General features: G+C 35.0%; 1 protein-coding gene across 2 annotated transcripts; it reads right to left on the bottom strand.

The window, feature by feature from the left end:
• Positions 1–2724: 2724 nt before the first annotated feature.
• On the bottom strand, positions 2725–14735 carry LOC136810212 (protein-associating with the carboxyl-terminal domain of ezrin-like). Of its 2 annotated transcripts, XM_067066781.1 has the most exons (17): positions 14516–14735; positions 14001–14186; positions 13278–13370; positions 12803–12893; positions 12273–12334; positions 12132–12175; positions 11103–11180; positions 10595–10731; positions 10064–10115; positions 9164–9299; positions 8589–8729; positions 8022–8046; positions 7307–7495; positions 6916–6975; positions 5272–5363; positions 3824–4447; positions 2725–3053 (listed from the first exon to the last, which is right to left on the bottom strand). In XM_067066781.1, exons 1-17 carry the CDS (start codon positions 14687–14689, stop codon positions 2994–2996), a joined length of 2244 nt encoding a protein of 747 aa, XP_066922882.1. In that variant the 5' UTR covers positions 14690–14735; the 3' UTR covers positions 2725–2993. The 2 variants fall into 2 exon arrangements, with proteins under 2 accessions (XP_066922882.1, XP_066922883.1); XM_067066782.1 differs by lacking the exon at positions 6916–6975 and having other exon boundaries at positions 2914–3053; positions 14516–14718.
• Positions 14736–16055: the final 1320 nt, after the last annotated feature.

Here is a 16055-nt window from a genome sequence, read left to right as displayed (position 1 = left end):
CGAACGAAAAATAAAGATCGATTGCTACAGTGGCGCTAGATTTGGCAAAAAACTAAAATGGCCGCCAGGGCGGTTAGGCAGATAGATGGGCGTGACGCCCGCTGTAGTTGTAGGATTGAGGGCGGTCACATTTTCTGTAAAAAATCTTCTTTGTTTACCCGTGTTCACTCTGGGAAAAAGGTCATGCGTAGAGGGAATCCTGCGTAGCGACGATTTTAACAACGATGGAGGTTGTAGTTGTAAAGAAATATAGAAATAATGAAAATTTTAGGAATTTTGAAGATAATGAAATTTTCATGCGGGTACTTTTAAGAGATGCAGGCGGCCGACGGTAAACTCATATGTAAATTTCATTGGCCTTATTAAGAAAGCTCCCAACCCTACCAGTGCCCCTACAAGGATCCCTACGGGATCCTAAGTTAGGTCTCAGGGTATGCCCCTAAGAAGGCTTTCGGCCTCATATTGTGACTCTCGAGCTCCAACCCTAACCCTAACTGTTACATAATAACCGAACCCCCGTCTAGAGGTCCGCAAATATAGCCTAGAAACCAATAAATCCCTCCCAGATCGAAATAATCTTTGAAATCAAGTTGAAGGCCCGAAATTGACATTCTCGCTCGAACTTCAATTTTCGAAAAATGGTAAATTAGCCAAAAGTGCCAATATGTTATGGCACTGATTGTAGCTTTACGATAGTGCCGCGGATCATCAATTATGGATAGTATTCAATTTTATCATTATCCTTTTATTTTCATTCCTAGAATTTTTGCAAAAAAAAAGGAAAAATAGAAAAGTTGCATTTTTACTGCTCTATTCACATACTGAATTTGAAACATCTTCTATGTGGCGTTTTTTTGCAAACTTCAAAAAACTGATTTTTGTCCTGCCTTTTTTGCGGGACTTTGGCTTGTGCTTGCGTGCAGCATAGGATACAAAGTCCAAACATGCGTTTCCTGTAATTTTTGTATGAAGAGTTAAATTGATAAATTTCATTAAACTTGGTTTGACATTTTGAAAATGATTTTGACCCCCTACAAGACAGCTAACCTGAGCTGAGGGGAACAGCAGTGCCAGTGGTCTACTCTGTGTACATCACTGTTCTTAAGGTGGTGGTGACGTATGGTGTCCAGGATTGTACCTAATACCTAAACGAAATTTGACAAATTTGGTATGATTTTAGTTTCAATCTGCCAGTCATTTCTTGCCATCGATCATATTTCTTCGTGTTTCTTCTTTCTTTCTCCACAAGTTGGTCGATAATTTTATGTCACTTCTGAGGTACCATGTTGACACTAAAATGCGCGAATAGCTTAGTGGTTGAGCTTTTTTTTCTCCAAATGTCGCATAGAATCAGTCCAGAATCGGGCGCGCCGTTTTCCGTGAATAATGGTCCGCCCAATCTATACTCTGACCTGAGTATCCGAGTATTAGAGGTCAAGTTTTCAAAGAGAAAATATTAACCTCTAAAGAAGATCTTCCACCCTCGTCTTCCTGTTTTAGAAATTTGATTACTTAGTTTTGTTTTATATGAGATTGAGAAATCTTTAAAATGTCATCATGGAGGTATAATATATATAAAGAAACAGGAGATGTATGCTATTGTAACCACCCTCGGTCGACCTACGATTAAAATAGTTACGGTATATGCATGCTCATCAAATTGAGTCTGAAATCGTTTTGCTTATAAAGAACTCTTTATTTTCTAGCTTGAGAAAATATATTTTTAAACCAAAATATATAACGGATAACGAATCGGATCATAAACTTGTGTCGTTGACTAAGTTTTATTTAATTTTCGTATATTAAAAGGCTAGAAACTTGAATACTGATAATTTGAATGTTCAGAGCAAACTTGAGCTCTACTAAAAAGTCTTATTACATTATTCATAACATTATTAAAAGATAATTAGGCTATGCCAATTTAATTGGTTGTTTTACGGGCCAAGTTACCCAAAAAATGAGGGTCGGTCGTACTACAAAGGCACAGAAAGCCCGAATCTATGGATAAATTGAAAAATTGAACATTAAATTCTCAAAACCTTGAAAAAACAACCAAAATTCTGGAAATTTGGTATACTGTAAAGCAATGAAAATAAAAATGTACAGCCAAAATCAATTTTATTTTTATTTCGATTTTTGGAATTTTACGGTTGGTCGGGCCCGTAAAACAACTAATCAAATTGGTCTCGCCTAGCTTCGTAAAAATTTGTGCTCTCCTACACAAATTTTCCGACATACCTCTGCGAGAACGCTACTACGGAAGGTCCCCTCACATTTTGCCTATAATGTATAATAATAAATTTTTTTTTAAAGTTCAGGCGAGACTGGTAATTTCAGCCGTTCCACTTAAATTCAACGAGTTTATCGATTCGGGAGGAGCTCATATTTCAAGCCTTATTGGACCAATTTTGGTCCAAAAGTCTCAAGTCCAATTTTAAAACTTTCCAAGCCTAAATTAAAGCACATAAAATCACTTGTGGTTTTAAAATTTTTTGTTATCCACCTTTACGCCGGGGAGAACATCCATAAATGGGGGGTCAATATTAAGTGATTTTGGGGTGATTTTACAAAAAATCTCTAAAAATTTCAAAGTAATCCCGCCTACAATTAAGCACGGAAAAGTACAATACAAAATGGTTGACCATGAAAAAGCCTGGTTTTCATCCCACCTGACAAAGTTAAAAAAAAGTCAACTCGCAAACGACAAATAAGATAATGGTATTTCTCGTTCCATATCATCTTCATCATTATCAAAAGGTAATTATCCAAAAACAAAATTAAATCTGTGTGTATCAATAATATTTACAAAAAAATAAATTAAATTCATTTATTGAGCGCGAGAAAATCGAATGACGAAAATAGACAAAATACTTAATAATTTTTCACAATAAACTCTCTGATTATTGAACGTCTACCATTAGAGTCAGTCTACTACTATAGATAATAAGATACTATAAATTCATGAAGATACTAAGAAAATTAGACAGTTAACTTTAGAAATCATCGGTCCACCCATCTTCAACGCCATCGTCGTCGCCCCAACCGCCCATCACCTGAAAGATGCAGAAGTAATAGACATAATAAACATTATAAAAGCATTATCTTTATTATAAGGAAAAACTACATCGTGAATTTTGAGGACATAATATTCAGGTAGTACCCAAAATTACTCAAACTTTGCATATTGTCCTTGGGAATGCGTTTTTATAAAATGTTCTTAACTTATTGTGTTTTTTGCCTGATATTGATTTTAAATAAATGTTGCTCACTTTCGCGATTTCCTAAGAAAATTGAGTATTTTAAGAGTTTGGAAGCCTTACTCCATGTTCAGACGTTACGGTTCCGTTCATAACCGGTTCCGAAACAAGTGTGTCAAAATTCGAAATGTCAAAAAAGAAGACGTTACAAAGCAGAACAGATCGAAACGATATTCCACTTTTTTTATCGGAACGGAACTGCTTCGTTTTCTTGCTTTGAAAAGTTCCGAAACCAATATGAACACACTTGGTCCGTAACAAAAATCATACCGGGCGAAACGGAACCTTAGTTCCTTGTTCTTAACTTTGGATTTGATAAGATTTTGACCATCGAAGCCTCGTGTTTTTATAAAGTTTCTTCTTATAAAAAAAAGAAATATTGGCTGAATATTTCTTACCGCGTCATTGTTACACGAATATAAAGATTAACAGATACTCAACCTCGTTCCCTGTGCATTATCAGCTTTTTTATGCTTACTGATAGCACTAGATAATATTATCTGGCGTCCATAAGTAACGTAAATAAAGCCTGGGATACACGGGGACGAGGTTGACAGATACTCTACCTCCGAATCGTCGGGAGCTGCTTGGAATTTCGAATTCGTAATATTGGTCTTTGATTCGATGAGAACTGTTTTCTTTTCATTAAAGTCTGGTATCATGTCTGCAAAATAATCCGGCTCGCTACTGAACTCCTGTTTGATCTTGATGCTAAATTCGTCTCCCAAGTCTGTCTTTTTCGTAGTTGTGTTGGTATCTTTATTGTCTTTGGGAGTTACTTTCGTTTTTGTTTTCGAAGACAAGGACATTCCTTTTGTTTTTGATTCAATAGTTTTAGTCTCTTTTTCCTTTTTTTCAGATGTTTTATTACTTTTGTTCTTAATTTCTGTCACTTTTGTCATATAGTCACTATTTTCGACATTTTTCTCATTCCAATCCGTTTGCCAGTCGTCTTGGTCGTCATCGTCGTTGTCATGGAAACTATTATCAACATCTCTATTTGTATTACTATGGTTAACTGAGGGCTCGTTCCAATCCGTTTGCCAGTCGTCTTCGTCGTCGTTTTTGAATCCATTGAATGCATCGTCGGTATTTTTGAGCGATTGTTTTCGAAGCGTGTTTTTGGGAAGTTCTTCAGTCTTTTCGTCCCATTCCCATTCGTCTTTATCACCTTCCCCGGTCGATTCAGTCTGTATACAGAAAAGAACTTGAAATTAAATAGGAAAAACGATTCAGTAGTGACATAGACGATCTTATCGTCGACACATGATCAAAAAAGGAGAAAACGTTGGTTAAGCCGGGGCAGAGTGGAGTAAGCAGTGGTGGAGGAGGTGTGTTTACAGTGTTTGTTACAAACTCTACCGCCACTTTTTTTCCCGTAAACCACCCTGACGCCCTGACTCTGCGGGCGCATATATAATTGCCCGCGTTTACTGACCCTCTAAGCGGATGATAGCATCGTCTAGTAGTGACAGACTGCTACAATGTGCTAATTTTTATAGACCAGATCAATGAACTTTCACCGAGATGTATTACATAAAATGCATAGGGTCTTTGTAAAAAAACAGCGTTTAGTAGTCCACTACCTCGATTGATTTTTAGAGATTACTCATCTTTGAACAACCTGAAATTTGTTTTGCTCAATTTTTACGACAACGAGAACGTGTGAGCTGTCTGAGTCATTAGTACAAATCATCGTTTCTTGGAAATCTTAAAAAGGAAATTTTATTTGTAAACTTAAAAATATTGGCAACTGTTTAATGGCCCAATTTTGGCATTAGCATCAATGTAACGTACAAAACAATACTACGATCATGGACAAAAAATATGAAAGCGAGTTCCCAGCTCCCCCTTCCCCCAATTTGCAATGCTCAAACGGTGGGACGACTGTTTACACTGAACATTGCAGTTGGGGCTAGTGATTTTTTTTTTCGATATTTCTGAGGTAACTTCAAGTGTTTTCTTCAAACATTTCTGTATATGATTGTAGGAGAAACACAGAAACAAATCTTACGTCATCTTGAGCGATAAATCCTTCCCAATCGGCTTCTGAAGTTTCGGAACCTTCTTTGGACGGTGATTTTTCTTCTTTCTCTTGATTGGTTACTGAAATGTAAATACAGTTAAGTCTTCATAACTCGAACCTCTATAACTCGAATGTCTTCTCAAACGAGTTTTCTGGTCGTCCCTTCAGCTATCAATACTTAGAAGAATTAACAGGCTAAAAAGTGCCATAAGTACATTTCATTTAGATTAGGAGATTTTATACTTCATTAAGAATTTTTCACGAGCATAAACTTTTGCGAATGGCCCTAAAAAGAATTTTCAAAAACATTTACTTGGGAAGCATGTAAGGGACATATCGACAGAATCGAAAAGCAAATGAGAAATTCGTGCATGTTCCAACGTGTATGTTCCAGTTAATGATCTTCTTTATGCTATACAAAGGAGGCACGCCTCTTTGCTGGCAAAGCAGAATGAGCAAAAAAACTCGCAAATTTTGTGCTCGCGCGTCGCCGCAAATTTTTTTTCCGTAGACGGGCGGAATTATCTTTAATGGTCGGAAATATCATAGCGTAATGGTCGGAAATATCATAGCGTAATGGTCGGAAATATCATTTGATGGTCGGAAATATCATTTGATGGTCGGAAATATCTTTTGATGGTCGGAAATATCCAAAACTCTGAAAATTTGAAAATTTAATGGTCGGAAATATCCCGCGCTTTTAAAAATGCTTCATCAGCAAAAAAATGTAAACAAAGATGGTAGCAAAGGTGGTGTGGTGTGGCCAACTTGTTGTGTGTGCCAGACAAGAGTAGTTTTTTATTTTAAGCTTTTGGGACACTATCTGAGAGCTGTTTTGTTTCTTAGTTCTTTATACAGTATTTTACACAAGACGTAGACAGCTTGTTAAGGAGAGAAAGTGGTATTGACCGTTTTATTCAAACACGGCTCTTCTTTCTTTCTTTCTTGTCTTTTTTTATATCCTTTCCTCCTCTTCCCCCCTGCTCTCAAATTACCCTAAAGCTAGTCCCAACCCTACCTGGACACCCTCCCATTCTAGACCTTACCCCGGTGGGGGGGCACTCGATCTGAAAACGACCATACGTTCGGCGGAAAATTTGGTTTCCAAAATCGAACCCTTACATTGCATCCAGCTGGCATTGCATCCAGCTGGCAGTGCATCCAGCTGGCAGTGCATGCAGAGAAAATTTGGCCAAAAAATGACCCTTACAGTGGGGGCTAGAGGAGGAAAAGATATAAAAAAGACAAGAAAGAACGAGAGTCGTGTTTGAATAAAATGGTCAATGCCACTTTCTCTCCCTAAAAAGCTTGTCTGGCACACACAACAAGTTGGCCACACCACACCACCTTTACTACCATCTTTGTTTACATTTTTTTGCTGATGAAGCATTTTTAAAAGCGCGGGATATTTCTGACCATCAAAAGATATTTCCGACCATCAAATGATACTTCCGACCATTACGCTATGATATTTCCGACCATTAAAGATATTTCCGCCCATCTACGGGGCCGTAAGTGGAGAAAATACAGTATTTCTTTCTTTTGTTTAAAAATTATGTATAAGAAAACGATAGGGGATAAGTTAAATGATGTTCTTAAACTTGATGCGATGGAGGAAAAATGATGAGTCACCTATGTTTTCGATGAGTGTTGGTTGTTGAATAGTTTCATTATCCTCAGAATGTGATTCTCCTGAAGGGAAATGTTAACGTTAAGTTATGTTTCTTTTCGTTAAAGTTGATGTATGATAGTACAATGTGTACTTAGCTTCGAGGCTTATCAAAATCAACTATGGAAACACTAGCTTGATTAAAATTGACAAATTCTTGTGTTCCCCAAAATAGAGCAGTTTAAGGTAGATAGCTTTTTCGGTTGATTGAAAATCTAGAAGAAAATCGAGTAGAAAGTTTACTTCCACCTACTATATAATAATGGTGACGTTACAAAATTCCCTAAAGAGCTTCCGGGGAGCGAATTTCCTAGAGTTGCAGACGATTATTTTATTTGTGTTCATTCAACTCACCTGTGGATGTTTGTTTTTCGATTTTTTTCGCTTTATTCAAATCTCGTTCTTTCCTTCGTTCTTCTCTCCGCTTCCTCTGCTCTTCTCTTTGTTTTTCACGTTCAGTGCGTTTCAATCTTCGTTCTTCGCAAACGTCAGTCTCTTCATCGGTTTTCAGCTTCGCTTCTTTGCGAGGGCTCCTTGAAAAACCTAAATACGGGATGAATTCTTTTTGTTTGTTTTTCTAATTCATGATACTACTCATGACTTAATGTTCTCTACGGGCAACTTTTCTATGGTTTAAATTAACCATTACTGGGTGTATCCGTGGAAAACATTACGTCAAAATATCACGAATAGCACTCTAGAAGCCAGAAAAGTTTTTTAAGACTGGTTAGTGTCGAAAGGACAATTACATAATTTCCTACTCACTTTTGCTAGAGGGTATGGATTTTCAAAATTTCCATCAAAAGGAAAACTACCAAAATTTTAGATTTTCTGAGCAGAATTGAGACTACAGTATTTACCTGATATGAGTGATTTTATACTGGAATTACTACCAAGCTATAAATTCTTACATCTTTAGGTTATTTGGTAAAAAAAACAAAAATTATTCATACTCTGAATAAAAAATATTTCTTAAGAACTAATTCGTACCCTTTCATTTATTGACTAAAACGTAAAGTTTTATCCTCAAAAAAATTAGCTAATCTCAACGCATAAAATAAAAAAGTACCTTCATCCATGGTGACTCTTGAAAACTAAAAATTGAAACAAAGATATTTTTTTACAAGAAAACAAATTACTTTTGAATTACCCTTTTTCCCAGACCACATTTTGGGAGAATTTGTGGAGTAACGGGTTAAAGATAGCAAAAAAAATTCAAATCTTGAGAGGAAGGGCAACAAAAGCATACGAAGGCTCAGATTTGCAGAATTCCTAAGCATAACATAAGCATATAATGTCAGCCTGAAATAATTTTCAAGTTGTCATTTTTTTATCTGTTTAAAAAGGTTTGGTAGAGGTCAAGTAAAAAAAGACATTCCACGGCTAGCTACACTCCATCGCTTCCAAAATCTAAACAAATGTTTACAAAATTTCTGAAAATTCACTAAAAAATTAGCTTGGGGTGAATCATAAGCATGATTCATAAGCATAAAATAAGCATAAGATATGCCTGGATGCTTTAAGAACTTAAGCATACACGAGTCTGACCAAGGGGCATACACCTGCTTATAAAAAAAACATGTAGTTTTAACAACTATTAAAAATTCAATTCAGACTTTTGTAAAAAAAGACTTACATCAGGTAGTCTGTTGTGGAAGAGTTTGCTTCCCTGACTTCCAACGACGGCTTGTCCACCGATCATTAAGACAAAGTATGAAAGAGCGCGCAACGTAGCAGACACCATCAAATCATCGTCATCTTGTAAGCCTGCTAACACCTGAAAAGAGAAAATCATAATGGACTCTTTCAGAAGATTTTTGTACATGGTTGTGGAGGATATTTATTGAATATTTTGAAGATTCGAATAAGAGAAGTTCGAATAAGCGAGAGGCTACTGTAGACTATCGTACATATGAACTTTCTGATTCATTAAATCCTTTTGCCCCCCCCCCCCAAATAGTAGAACAAGAGTCAAAACACAAAACTTGGTTTAAAAGTTTTAAGTTTGGAGTGTGAAATAAAGAGACGTAATATCCAGGATCAAATTATTATTTGGAGAATCCGAAGGGGCTTAAATCTAGCGTCAAACGACTATTTACAAGTCCGCACCATGTATTTTGAATAAAAAATAGTAGGGAATAGTAGTTTATATATAGTCTCTTATTTACTAGTGTCCTACGTTTTAAATAAATGAGATAGAAAAACACTTACCTCTGGAAGTATTTGCTCCTTGAGGATATTTTTTTCAATGCAATCGATATAAAGGGGAAGTCTTTGCAGCAAAATCAAACGTACTGCTTTATCACGAAGTTCGAATAGTTTTAATATGCATGGTATACAATATTCACTGAAAAAAGAAATATGCATTTTTATGATAATGGTAAAGTGTTTTCTCTACTGCTTGTTGATTTTGACAAGGATTAACATTTAAATAGTACTGCAGAAGAATTCCAATACAGTCTTTACAATAACCTTTGTGACATTAGCTAATCTTCCCCTAAACCAAACTGAAGGAACAAAGCAGGTCCTACTCTTTTATTGGTATCAAATTTCGCGGCTTACAAAATTTCGCGATTTTTTAGGACCAATTTCGCGAAATTTAGTACCGTTTAAATTTTTCAAAAATACAAAATCGCGAAATTAAATACACGCGAAAATTTTTCAAAATAGGCCGAAAATTGAATATACTTATTTGTTACACTTTGCTACTATTTTTGTCACTAGTTTTGTTAGTATATTTGGTATGTTTATACCCAATATGTTGTGTTTCAAGCGAAATCAGTCCCACTTTTTGAAAATGCCCAATTTAGTGAATCGCCAAATTTAATACACGCGAAAATTTCCAAAAACTGGTAATCGCGAAATTTAATACACGCGAAACACGTTTCCTCGAAAAAAAGTCTCGAATTCGCACGCAAAATTTAATACCATTAAGGTGATAACAAGATTTTCATTAATCGATTTTCAAAATTGAAAGCCTAATGTGCTGACCCTCTGTCATAGACGCAATACATTGGAAAAGTCTCTCATCACCCACAGTGACAGACTGTGAGAGTGAAAGATTTTGAGATACAAACACTGGAAACAATGGTATGGTATTTGGGTACTTACTGAAAATATTCTTTATCGATTAACGGTAGGATAGACTGTGAAAGTGTTTCAGCTGAAAAAAATTTTTGATGGTAAGATTATTTAAATTCCCTAAAACTTCCTTTAAAGCGGATGCATCCTGCTTGATGTAGGGAAACATGCTTCATTTAAAAACATTCGTCCCTTTTCTGACTCAAGTATGTTTATGCTATCAAGATTATTGTAATACATATTTATTATTGTAATACATTTTTTTATATTGCTACTTATCCTATGTGTGATCAAATATACTATAAATCGACCTTTTCGACCGTAGTCGCGCGGACAGACGGGTGCCATTTGATTAATTAATCATCCCCCTAAAGTAGATCCAATCTTTTTTGACACCTTTTTTTTAGTATTAGGTTGGAAAAAAAACTGATACGAGTTTAGGGTGATAAACGGACAAAAAAGTACCCATGCGGCAATTGGCGGCTACGGCTGAAAACATGAACACGCAATGAGAAGAAAGGGGGAAAGAGTCGAGGTGAGATTTAATAAAGTGTGTATTACCATTGCCTGATGCAAAGAGACTATCAAGTATACATTCAGCAGTTGGATCTGATAAAACTGTGCTTGTGAATAAAGTTGGGATACACCTTCGGCACACTGATAAGCTTGGGGAACCATGTATATTCTTTATCAGCGAGCTGTAATAAAAAAAAAAGAAAAGTGAAACATTATGAGCAGTGACAGCTTTTGTTTTGACGTATTTTTTCAAAAGTGAATTTTAACATCAAAAGCTTATAACTTTCGAGTTACAGATACAAAATTTTTGAACTTACACAAAAAAAACACCTTTTTTATAAATGAAAAAGAATTTTGCAAAAAATGTCAAATTATTTGGCACCCTTTCATAATTTTCTTGGGTTACCAAATACAGGAATTTCAGAGGTCCAAAGAAACAGAAAACATGCCCTATATTACAAAAAAAAGATGCTCTTTTTAAAAAGAACCAGTAACTTTTGACAGGGTTGTAGCCGTTAACTCATATTTTCCATCCTTTAATTGAGTTTCTTACCGGAAGAATTTGAGTTTCTCTTCATTTTGTTTGAGTGTGATTGTTTCTAGACTTTGCACTAACTCCATATAAGGAAATCTAATAAAAGAATTATAAGAACCAGGTGAATATATTAAAGTAGGAAAAAAAGAAGATAATTTTGAAAATTCCAAAAAACTTGATCAAATTCTTTGAAAACACTAACACTATGACACATACTGTAGCAGTCTACTTTTATTAAACAAGGATTTATTATACACTGGATATACAAGTAACATATTTTTGCCGATTTCTCGTGTACTAGCTATGTCCGTAGTAATGATATTATTATTCACTCTCCTTCCCTCATTAAATGATTTTTCGAAGCATTTTTATTGCATTTCTTATCGAAAATCACTCATCCAATTCCCAAAAGAGACTTAAAACTTTCCTGTGAGAATCAGATTCTTCCACTTAATTGCTAATTATAAGTCGTTATGACGTTTCAAGCTGTGAGAAAGATGCAAGAGACGTGTTGTGTATAAGAAATTGAATGTTGACACCGGAAATTTTCAAACTTCAACCTCAAAAAAACCACCTTGCCACCACGTGCCTCCAAAGGATTTTCATACCACAGTGGAGCCAAGACACTCAAGTCTTATGTATGCTAATTTCAGCTCTTCTGGGGACAGTCTTGGAAAGATATTTCCAATTGAAAATTTCGTGTCACTAAAAGCATTTTGTCTGAAATTCTTGTCTAATGATGTTTTTCTCACATTAGATTTCACAAATGTATCCAGCTTGGAATGCTAGCCTTACTTTCAAAGTTTTTTTTCTGCAAATGTATAAAAAGAAAGAGCTAGAGAACTTTTTAAAAATCAGACATCTTCGAGCCGCCATGACAGTTGTCCTTTGCGGACAAAGCTAGAACATCAATTGTTTTCTGAAACAATGAAAATACAATGATCGCTCTCCTTCGTTTTATGAGTCGTTTATCCAGTGTATAATAAATCTTTGTTTTAAATATTTTGGAAAAGCATGCATGATTTCATAGAGAAAGTGGCTTCTTACTTGAATACAGGATCATTTACTAGTGTTTTGAGTGATCCTAGATTCTAAAATATAAAAAATAGGATGAATTTCAAGACATCTGACTTTCAACAACTTTCATCTACAAGTTTAGAATAATTTGACGATAATTAACACACTCACGCTTTTATTGACTTCAGTGTAGCTCTGCTGTAACCTTTCCATGAATTTGATGGTAGGTTTTTCTAAAATGCATATAAATTCATTTAGTATTTTGATTGATGTAAGTTGATGAAGGCTTGGTGAATCGATGAGCTGGGTGACAAAAAGAATAATAATAAAAACAATGTCTTCAAATATATTTATCAATGGTATTATTATTTATTACTTAATTTAATAAACAGTTTTTACCATGTGGGAGTTGTTGCACTAAATCAGAAACGGTACTACGACTTACGAACCAAAACCTTCCTATGTTTTATTTTATCATTTACACTCAAATTATTGCAATGAAATCAAACTGAATAGTGAACGATGATAAACAAACAAGATACCAGAGCCAAGTAAAATTGAAAATAAACGAAACTTTTATTGAAAGAAAACTATTTTGAATCGAATATTTTTTTATCAGATACACTCTAATGTATTTAAGAGATTTTCCTCATTGGATAGCCCGTAGATTGGGTTGAAAGACAAGGATGTTTAAGACTTACGATCATCATTCAAGTATTCCAGGATACTCAGTGCTAATTCGCCATAGCCAATAGCATCTTGACTATAACTATCTCTTGCAGTTTGCACAATCTAAGGAAGTGGTCAGAAAGTATCTACTAGGGTGTGGTGGAGGATATTTTCAAATATTCAAAAAAAAAATTTGCACCCTCTGGATATTCTCAAAAAAATTCGGTTCGGGAGGCAAATTTTTCTTGTAACTTAAGCACTGAAAGCGAAAAGTTTTGCTCTAAGCAAGCTCAAATAGCTTAAAAAAGGTTGTAAAGGTCAAAGTAAGCTAGAATATGCCTACCAAAATTGCAGAAATAATTTTCTAGAGCACTTTGTGATTCTATTTGATTTTGGTTTCTCGTGATCATAACTTTAGGTGGGTAAACAAAAAAAACATATCTGATGGTTTATATTCAGCACACAAAAAGATGAGGAATTAACATAGGTATGAGACAATGTACATACCTTGGAAGAATGTTCAAACAAGGCAAGTTTCCAATCCCCTCTCTTGGTGACATACACAGTGGAAACATTGATGTTATTGTGACAAAGCCCAATCTATGAACAAAAAAAACATAAAATATATTTTGACAATCAATAATCGACCGCCGGAGGCGGTTTCTTTCATAGTGGTACGCTAATCTCGTTTTGCCTTGGCTCATTACTTTGTCTACCATTTACTTTCGGTTTTTTTAACTAGATTATCCAGGTGTTTCTCTTTTTTTCCCTGAATGTCTTATATTCGGAATTGAATAATCGAGGCATGAAAAATGACTATATTGTAATCTGTTTTCAATGAATAATCTAAAATGTACTGGAGATGACATGTTTATCTGGTACATGACATGTAAGCGTTAATAATGTGCGCGCGCTCTTTCGCGAGCGTGATGCGCGATTGCGTGATGGAAGGCGGTCGTTTCAGTGTGGTTTACATCCACACTGTGACCTAGTTATTAAACATTTAGCTTAATGATTAACATAGCTATCATACTCACGTTTAACTATCTAAAAGTCTGCTTAACAATCAAATCACCTTCTGAGTACTGATTGGTTAATTTGGCTAAATTAGAGATTTGAGATTTAACCAATTGGATTGATTGGAGCTGTGTTGAACAAAACTATTGGAAACTCAGCAATTTAAAAAAGTAAGGTACGTATCAGAGAAGGAAAAAAGATAACTGCTAATACCTTTTGGTGCAAGAAAATCAAAGCCTGCAGGACATTATAAAGGCCAATCATGATTTCTTCTTTAACTTGCTTTTCAATGGCAACACTCAAAGGAGCTGCATCTTCAGTCACCAAAGTCATGTGTTTTGAATCTTCAAAAGTGTTGACAAACTTAAGTATGTAAGGATGCCGTATTCCTTTTGATACCTGTAAAATAATTGAAGGAGTGTTATAAATTGTTAAGTATCATAAAAGTCTTTTGTCTATTTGAAAATTTTTTGATAATGATATAAATTTTTGAGACAAAGTTTTGCAGTATGCACTTTTTAATCTATGCGTTTATCTTACTTTTGGACATGAATGTTTATTTTGGCACAAATTGATATTGATCTGATTACGATACTGTATTATGATAAAATTATCACATCTCGGACCCTTTCCTTTAGTTTCATTCAGTAAATTCAATAAAAGCGATTTTAGAACAATACAACTTATTAAGATAAAAGCTTACAACAAAAGTATTGATCAGATCTTACCTGAATGTTTTTCTTAGCAGGTTCAATTCCTGGTGAATTCTTTAAATATTGGAAAACTGTGTACTTGTTGTCGCCTGTTTGATCCTGGGCTGAAGCAATAGTGAGGTAATCTGATTCTGATTCAAACACTTCTCCATGTTGGAATTTCTTTAAGCTGCTATTTTCTGCTCCCATTATATATTATATTTATCTGAAAGTTTTGTATAAAAAACACACCACTATGTATTAACCCTTTAAGTGCCGATGTCGTATATATACGACATGGGCTATATAGGAGGGCGAAGCCCTCCTGTAATGCCCAGTTTGAGTTAGAAATCGTTATTTTTGGTCGAACTCGTAGGAATTAGATTGTCCTTTATGGTCAAGCAAAAAAAAATTCAAAAGTGAGTCTTTCCAGCGAAATTTTAAGCAAAAAAGTCAAAAAAATGCAAAAAATTGACAAAAATTCACTTTTTTGAGATTCTGACCGTTTTTTGACTATTTTTGGTCAACGAGTGATCCAAGAACCTCCAAATTTGGCCCTGTTTTACTTTATTCTGTCTTCTAGTGAATTGATTTGAAATTTTACCACTGGGCACCTTTTCATCAGTTCAGTCAGGTCCGCGCAGCGGGCCTGACTGCTTTAATTCCCTAACCTACCCCCCCCCTTGGCCGCCGCCCACCACGCCCTTCCTAAATCGGGCGGCGCCGAAGGCGCCCAAAAGAAAGAAGAGACTCTAAGCTATCCAACGAGCTATATACGAGCTTCTAATTCCTTCTAGATCAGGAGATATAAGCCCTTAAAGTTTGAACTAGCGATTTTTTAAAAAAAACTTAGAAAAAAGGACCCTGGCACTCAAAGGGTTAAAAAACATTCGACATGAATCCTTAAAAAAAATATTTAAACATAAACAAATAAAACAAGCCTTTTTACGTTGCTACAAACTCAATTTAAATTCATTCAAATTATAAGAGGTTCTATATTACAATTTTCCCCTTCCATATAGGCAATAAAAACATTATAAGATGCTATATATTACTGTTGTAATGTTCGCCCACTGTTTAGAGTTTTTCTTCAGTACAGTCAAATATCAATGTATCAATATTCTAGCCATTGTATAGTTACAGGGCATTAAGAAAAAATCCTAATATAGAATTCAAAAAAGATCCACACCATCATATTCTGCATTACAAAATACAACTGTTCTATGTTGATTTTTTTCTTGGTGCCTTTTTTCAGGTATTCATCCAATTAGAATTCACACTCAGAAACTTTCAACTAATCAGAATTCAGCCATGGCAAGGGGAATAATCAAATCAAAATCCCGAAGCTAAAGACTTACAGCTAATCAGAATTTGTCAGCAAGCAGTGTTCATCCAATCAGATTCACGTAACAGGAAAGCGAAAGCAAAAGTGAAAGTAAAGGAAATGTATTCTTTTTTCAATGTGATTTGAATATTATTAGAACAGTAAGAAACGCCAATTTGTCAAAGATTTGTCTAAAACCACCTTATTTTTTGTTGAGTATCCCCTAAATTTATCGAAATAATAAAAATTTCA

Source organism: Clytia hemisphaerica, unplaced genomic scaffold, assembly GCF_902728285.1.
Source record: "Clytia hemisphaerica strain Z4C2 unplaced genomic scaffold, Clytia hemisphaerica genome assembly, whole genome shotgun sequence".
Lineage (NCBI taxonomy): Eukaryota > Metazoa > Cnidaria > Hydrozoa > Leptothecata > Clytiidae > Clytia > Clytia hemisphaerica.
Note: the sequence above shows the minus strand (reverse complement) of the source record. Positions and strands in the feature narration are given on the sequence as shown.

Excerpts from the sequence above, each read along its gene's own strand:
- LOC136810212 (XM_067066781.1), bottom strand. The coding sequence starts at position 14,689 with ATGGGAGCAGAAAATAGCAGCTTAAAGAAATTCCAACATGGAGAAGTG. Across the intron at positions 10,116-10,594 it reads TCTCTTTGCATCAGGCAATG|CTGAAACACTTTCACAGTCT; the intron begins GTAATACACACT and ends AATTTTTTTCAG. Across the intron at positions 6,976-7,306 it reads CGAAAAACAAACATCCACAG|GAGAATCACATTCTGAGGAT; the intron begins GTGAGTTGAATG and ends ATTTCCCTTCAG.